This window comes from Capra hircus, chromosome 19 (assembly GCF_001704415.2).
Source record: "Capra hircus breed San Clemente chromosome 19, ASM170441v1, whole genome shotgun sequence".
In the NCBI taxonomy this organism is placed as follows: Eukaryota; Metazoa; Chordata; class Mammalia; order Artiodactyla; family Bovidae; genus Capra; species Capra hircus.
In genome coordinates this window covers 23,675,627-23,683,575 of record NC_030826.1, presented here as the reverse complement: position 1 = coordinate 23,683,575, position 7,949 = coordinate 23,675,627, and the positions used below count along the sequence as shown (strand labels likewise).

Here is a 7,949-nt window from a genome sequence, read left to right as displayed (position 1 = left end):
CAGAAACAGGTGGTGGCCAGATATGCTTAGGGTTGGGGTCACCGAGAAGTCACCATGGTGGACCTTTCATTCTCAGGTCAATTTGGGGGGTCTTGGGATGAGCCCATCAGTCCCCCACCTTCTCACTAAAACTCTGTTTTCTGATAGACAAGCATCCTCTTCAACTTGAAGCCTCACTTACATACTGTGAAAGATAAATAAGCTTATTCACAGTTTAGAACCATGGGTGAATGACATGAGTATCAAACAGCAGATGTGGGAAGCTGTACATGCAAAAACGTCTCTAGAGAATGTCCTAAGAATTACTCCCACTTTACTCAAACACCAAAGGACCACCACATGACTACCCTATAATTTGGAATCTTAATGGTAAAAGAGAAATGAACCTCCACCAAATGTTTGAATCACCTCCGAAATGATCACTGAGCTCACTCTATCATGCAGCCTGTTCAAAAGCCTTCTGTGAATTACTTTCCCTCTGCCAACCCCTTTGTAGGCACAGCACTTAAGTCTTCTGGAATGTAACCTGACCTTTCTGTCTCTTTTATATTTTCTAGCTCCTGAACTGAACAATCCACAACTCTTTGCATGTGAAGGCCACAATAATACCTTCTTTACTCTTCTCTCCTCCATGTAGATAGCACCAAGAGGACAGCTGCACATGAGTCTCCACCTTGACATTCTGGGTCATTTCCTACAGACAAGGTGAGCTGAGGCTGTACCTAGGTGAGTGGGGAGAAAAGCCATGTCCAGGATAGAGTCAAGACTGGGGCCACTGATTCTTCTCGGTTCTGAGAGCAGGGTTTCCTACTGAGCCAGGGCGGGGATGGGAGGTGTTACTCAGAAACATTGAGAAATGGTCAAGAATAGGACTCCTTTTGAGCGCCACCCCCCCAATAACATCATCCCTCCATCCACTTACACAGGGCTTTAAGGATGGCAGAATGTTTCAACATCTAGCATTTCAGATCTTTTCTAAACGCACAGTGAGGCAGGCATTTTTTGTTTGGGCTGTTCTGCGCGTTCGTTGCTGCGCGTGGGCTTTCTCTAGTCAAGGCAGGCAGGGGGTACTCTCTAGATTCCGTGCACAGGCTTGCCATCGCTGGGGCTCTCGTTGCAGAGCACAGGCTCTAGGCACACAGGCTTCGGCAGTTGCAGTATGTGAGCTCAGCAGCTGTGCCTCAAGGGCTCCAGAGTGCTGGCTCAGTAGCTGTGGCACACGGGCTTAGTAGCTCCCCGGCATGTGGGATCTTCCTGGATTAGGGATCGAACCTGTGTCCCCTGCATTGGCAGGCAGATTCCTAACCACTGGACCACCAGGAAAGTCTGAGGTAGGCATCTTTACTCTTGTTTAATGTGTGGTAGAGTGGCTAGGGTGTGGACTCCAGAGACACAGAATGGGACTCAAATCCCAACTCTGTCACTGACTAGTAGAAGGAATTTGGGAAATTCATTAACCTTCTAAGTCTCAGTCGCCTCATCCACGAAATGGGGTAGTAAAAACAGATAGTATTGTTGTGCAGACTAAATAGAAGAGATGGATAGACAGATAGTCACAACACATTATCTGAGCAAATAGGGTAGTGGTTTATTTTAAAAAAAAAAAAAAAGGTTGTCCGTGTTACTTGGGGTTTAGACATAAACTTCTGACTCAACATCTCAAAATGACAGTGTATGTATGTCCATGCTACTTTCTCCATTTGTCTCATTTTTTCGTTTGCCCACTTTCTCTCCTTCCCCCACTGTGTCTGCAAGTTCATTCTCTGGATCTGCATCTCCTTTCCTTCCCTGCAAATAGGTTCATCAATACCATTTTATAGATAGCTGGTGAGAAGCTACTATATAACACAGAAAGCCCAGCCAGGGGCTCTGTGATGATCTAGAGGGGTGGGGTGGGGGAGGGGAGGGAGGCTCAAGAGGGAGGTGACATGTGTATAATTACGGTTGATTTGCATTGTTGTATGGCAGAAACCATCACAACATTGTAAAGCAGTTTCCCTCCGATTAAAAAATAAATTAAAAAAACTCTCAAAATGAAATGCTAATTATTACCCAATATGTAGGATAAATTCCAAGAAATGCAGCAGAAAAAAATAAAATGAAAGTAGGTTCTTTTTTTTTTAAGTAGGTTCTCATTAAATGAAGTGAGACATAATTTTTAAATTGGAAAAGACATTACAAGTCAGATAAATCAATGAAGGAGAAACATCCTTCATGTTTCAAATTTTAAAAATAGCAAAATATGAATAGTTGTTATCTATCTTCCCATAGTGGAATACAATGTAGTTCCTAAACAGAGTTGGTTAATTTTAACTTTAAGAATAAAGAAAAAATTATGCAGGTAGAAATATAGTTTATTTAAGGAGGAAAGATAGGTAATCAATTACAATTTTGAACTGGAGAAAGCTGTTCATCTCATTGTCAACTGAATAAAGATGACTAGAGAAAAACAGTATGCTCACTAAAAATATTAACAGTAGTTGCATGGCAGAATTTGGGATGATATTTACTTTCTTTTGATTTAAATCTTTCTGTATTGCTTGACTCATTCACATTGGAATTTTTTGTTTATAATCAATAGACTGCAATGTATTAGAAACTATTTTGGGAAAATTAATTCCATGGGACTTCTTTTAAAATTTACATCTGAAATTATTGAAGAAATTTCAACAAATTCCAAATAACAGAAATAGACAATAAGTGAATATAAGTTCAAGGTGGAGGATAACGCAAGCAAATCATATCAAAAAAAAAACCCCAAATCAGACAAGGATGGCATATAAAAAAATAACAGAATAACAGATAAACCTCATTTATAAATGTGGCTACAACAGTCTAAATTAAACAACTGGAAATCAATTTCAGTATTTTATACCAGGATTGGAAGTGTTTCAACAGTATGAGAGCTATTAATGTAACAGGCACTGAAAAATCATTTGATCAGAAATGAAAATACATAGATAATCATTAAAATAATGTTACCAAAACACAAATAAAAGAATAGTTGTGAGGGACTTCCCTGGTGGGCCATCAGTTAAGAGTCCCCACTCCCAATGCAGGGGGCATTGGGTACGGGTTCAATCCTTAGTCAGGGAACTAAGATCCCACAAGCCAAAATAGTCACCAAATATATACATCCTCCTGTGCTTAAACATTTTAATGATCCTCACTGCACTTAGAATAAATTTTTAAACTTGTAATAAGGCTCTGAATGACCTGACTCCCTTCTCACCTGTACAACCCCATATCTCACCACTCTGCTCTCCAGCCAGCCCAAACTATATTTAATTCCTTAAATACAACAAAAGTACAGCTTGGGTCCTTTGCACATGGAACTCTCTTTCTGCAATGCTCTCAACATTTCATAGACTGACATTTTTTCACCCTTCACATCTCAAATAATAAAAATAATCAAATATAAACAGTTGTCTATCGGCATAAAGTGTAATTCAATGTATCTTATTTACATACTCTTTTATTTTTTGAATTTAAAAAATTTTTATTTCTTACATATTAAGTTTTCAAAAGGAAAAAATACACATTATGCTATTTTCATCCTATTTGTATGCCTGAAAGGATTCGGTAAGAAGCAAAACATTGATCCCATGTGTGTATGCTCACTCAGTTGTGATCGACCCTTTTGCAATCCCATGAACTGTAGTGTAGCCCACCAGGCTCCACTGTCCATTTCCCAGAATACTGGAGTGGTTGCCATTTCCTTCTCCAGGGTACCTTCCCAATCCAGGGATCAAACCCACATTACTTGCATCTGCTGCACTGACAGGCAGATTCTTTACCACTGCGCCACCTGGGAAGTCCATTGCTCTCACATTTCCCCCTAAATAGACAGTTGTCTCAATGCCCTTTACTAATACAAAACGTATCTCCTGTTAAAAGTGCTCCCATAATAATCAACTAAACCCTCCATGTTATTTGGCCTGCATTTGAGTTTCTGTCCAATTCTATCAACCTGTTTATTCCACCAGTATCACACTATTTCAGAATCTTTCATATTTGGCAGAGGAAGAATCTCCTTATTATTCTCTTTTCCAGCATTTTCCTTATTCTCACACTTATTTTTAGATTAAAGTTAGATGGGAATTTTCTTTCTCAAAAAACCTGTTAGAATTTTGACTTCAAATGAGTTAAAATTGACATTAATTCAGTAGAATATGTATCTTTGGACTCTTAATATGCTTACCCATTTATTGAATTTTTATCATATGCTTCTTTGGAGGATTTAAAGAACTTGACTGATCCTTGCTAACATTTGAGGGGGGCAGTGAAGGGTCTTCGTTGCTACACAGGCTTTCCTCGAGTTGAGGTGAGTGGGGGCTACTCTAGCTGCAGTGTGCAGACTTCTCATTGCGGGGGCTTCTCTTGCTGCGGAGCACCGGCTCCGGCTGTGCGGGCTTCAGTAGTTGCGGTTCTCAGACTCGAGTGCTGGCTCTAGTTGCGGTGCGCGGGCTGAGCTGCTCAGTGGCGTGTGAGATCTTCCCGGGTCAGGGATCAAACCCGTGTCTCCTGCATTGGTAGGCGGATCCTTTACCACTGAGTCACTAAGGAAGCCCTGATTCTTGCTAACATTTTAACACACAGGTTTTTTTCAGTTGTTGATGCGGATGGGATTATTTCACATTATATTTTAATCTTTTTTATTCATGAGTATTGTTATTGTACAACAATAGTAAGGAATATTTCTTGAGCATTCACTGCAGGCCAGCTATCTATGTTAAGAACTTTATTCATTTTATTCTCACCTTAACCCATTTTTCACATGAAGAAATGGGATCTTTTTTTTTTTTTTCCACAGACATTTCTTGAGCACCTTCACCAGCCCCGCTTAACTCTGATAATCCCTGCTTCTCCAATTATTCCTAATAGATAAAGAATTTCTTTGTTAGTAGTATACAAACTAAGAGAATTTTAGAATCTGAGGAACCTTGGAAATCATTCCATGCAACCAATTCATTTTCTAATTTCAACTTAATTTTATTTTTTACTTTTTACTTTATATAGGAGCATAGCTGATTAACAATGTTGTGATGTTTTAGGTGGGCAGCAAAGGGACTCAGCCATACATATGTGTGTGTGTTAGTACTTCAGTTGTGTCTGACTCTTTACAACCATATGCATATACATAGATGTATCAGTTCAATTCAGTTACTCAGTTGTGTCCTACTCTTTGTGACCCCATGGACTACAGCACACCAGGCTTTCTTATCCTTCATTATCTCCCAGGGTTTGCTCTAACTCATATACATATATACAGCCATAAATACATGTACCCATTCTCCTCCAACTCCCCTCCTATCCAGGCTGTCACATAACATGGAGCAGATTTCCCTCTGCTATACAGTAGGTCCTTGTTGGCAACCACTTAATTTTGAAGACGAAGTAGTCTTTGTTTGTCAAGACTGAGTTCAAGGACCTAACATGATAGCAAGACCAGCCTTCGGGTCTTTCAATCCTGGGTTTTGAGTTTTTTCCCACAGCAGCCACACTCACTCCCTTTGTTTTAATATTAATTTTAGTTGTTTTTGTTGCTCAGTCATGTCTAACTCTTTGCGACCCCATGGACTACAGCACGCCGGGCTTCCCTGTCCTTCACTGTCTCCTGGAGTTTGCCCAAACTCATGTCTGTTGAGTTGGTGATGCCATCCAGCCATCTCATCCTCTGTCATCCCCTTCTTCTCATGCCTTTAATCTTTTCCAGCATCAGAGTCTTTTCTAATGAGTCAGTTCTTTGCATTAGGTGGCCAAAGTATGGGAACTTCACCTTCAGCATCAGTTCTTCCAATGAATATTCAGGACTGATTTCCTTTAGGATTGACTAGTTTGATTTCCTTGCAGCATCGTAGAGCATGTCCTTATCAGTTTTCTCTGCAGTGGAGTGCAGACTCTCTGAGGCGTTGTATCCTGTGTTCCTTTGTGGTTCTGGCAGAACCCACCCAGGTCTGTTGGCACAGGGACATGGCTTCAAGTCACACCTCTGATGCCAATCCCTTTATAATCTTCACAACATCTAACACTTGGCCAGATTATCTGCTGGCACTAACCTAGAAAGTGACATTTTCTGTTTTATCTTCTGAGTGACCCATCCCTGTGGCCAGCCATTCACCGTGAAGCAGTCTGCATGAGCGAACTGCCCTGTTAGGTCTTATTGAAGAAATGGGATCTTAAAAAGCCAGGTAACTTGCCTGACGTTTCAGAGTTAGAAAGTGTCAGAGCCCAGACTTAATTTCAAGTGTTTCAAAATCTCTTTTTATTTCTAGTAGCATTTCAGTTGATCATTTTAGATTTCCTGAATATATCATCTTATCAGCAAATAATGGTAATTTTTACATTTCCTTTCTAATATTTTTACCTTTTTCCAGTTGTGTAACATCAGTTTTCTTTTTTTACTGAAGACACTTGTTTTAAATATCATTAAATCTACAGAATATCATAACATACTGATCTTTAAGGACATCAAGAGAGTTGTAACAAGATGTGGTTTAAAATAAGACGTAGGCATTATTCCTATTATATTGAGTATGCCAGGCTAGAACTTGCCAGAATGACTAAATTGCATGAAGATTTTCCATGTCTTGTTTTTGTGTTTGTTACACTGTCTCTGATACCCAAAAAAATGTGTAAAATTTAGCTTAAGATACTGTTCATGTTAGGAAAACAGTTGATTTTGCTTATTTTAATGCTTTTATTCAATTGAGGGCATATAGTAAACATCTGTGTTATGTTGCAGTAAGTTGGGGAAATGGATGGAAGCAACCATAGTACAGTCTCTGAGTTCCTGCTCCTTGGGCTGTCAGAGAGTCCTGAGCACCAGAGGGTCCTGTTTTGGATGTTTCTGTCCATGTACCTGGTCACAGTGGTGGGAAATGTGCTCATCATCCTGGCCATTGGCTCTGACTCCCGCCTGCACACTCCCATGTACTTCTTCCTGGCCAATCTCTCCTTCACTGACCTCTTCTTCGTCACCAACACAATCCCCAAGATGCTGGTGAACCTTCAGTCCCAGAACAAAGCCATCTCATATGCAGGGTGTCTGACCCAGCTCTACTTCCTGGTCTCCTTGGTGGCTTTGGACAACCTCATCCTAGCCACGATGGCGTACGACCGCTATGTGGCCATCTGCCGCCCACTCCACTACACCACGGCCATGAGCCCCAGGCTCTGTATTTCACTCCTTGCCCTGTGCTGGGCACTCTCTGTCCTCTACGGCCTCATTCACACTATCCTCATGACCAACGTGACCTTCTGTGGGTCCCGGAAGATTCACTATATCTTTTGTGAGATGTATGTCTTATTGAGACTCGCATGTTCCAACACCCAGATCAATCACACAGTGCTGATTGCCACAGGATCCTTTATCTTCCTCACCCCCTTTGGGTTCATGGTCATGTCCTATGTCTGGATTGTCAGAGCCATCCTCCAAATACCCTCAGCCTCTAGCAAGTACAAAGCCTTCTCCACCTGTGCCTCCCATTTGGCTGTGGTTTCCCTCTTCTATGGGACCCTTTGTATGGTATATCTGAAGCCTCTCGACACCTACTCCATGAAGGACTCAGTAGCCACAGTGATGTATGCTGTGGTGACCCCCATGATGAACCCTTTCATCTACAGCCTGAGGAACAAGGACATACACGGAGCTCTGGGAAGATTCTTCTTAGGAAAGTCTTTCAGAGGTTGACTTGAGGATAAATTTGCATTATCCTCAAGGGCATTACAGTGGAGAGTAGGAATTTCCTTCACCATGTCCACCATGTCCTATGTGGATTTAGCTCAATATAATTTAATCTCATATGTCTATGATGAAAAAATAGACAAAGTACAACCCAATGTCCACCAAACCTGACCAGCTTTGACAATAAATAAAGTACCACTAACAAAAAATGCAGGTTCGATCCCTGGGAAGATTCCCCTGATGTTGAAAATGGTAACCTACT

The 7,949-nt window shown here is 40.9% G+C and overlaps 1 protein-coding gene across 1 annotated transcript; it reads left to right on the top strand.

The window, feature by feature from the left end:
- LOC102182725 (olfactory receptor 1D2) lies at nt 6,741–7,693 on the top strand. Its single transcript, XM_013971867.2, has one exon. It carries the CDS (start codon nt 6,758–6,760, stop codon nt 7,691–7,693), a length of 936 nt encoding a protein of 311 aa, XP_013827321.2. The 5' UTR covers nt 6,741–6,757.

Excerpts from the sequence above, each read along its gene's own strand:
- LOC102182725 (XM_013971867.2), top strand. The coding sequence starts at position 6,758 with ATGGATGGAAGCAACCATAGTACAGTCTCTGAGTTCCTGCTCCTTGGG.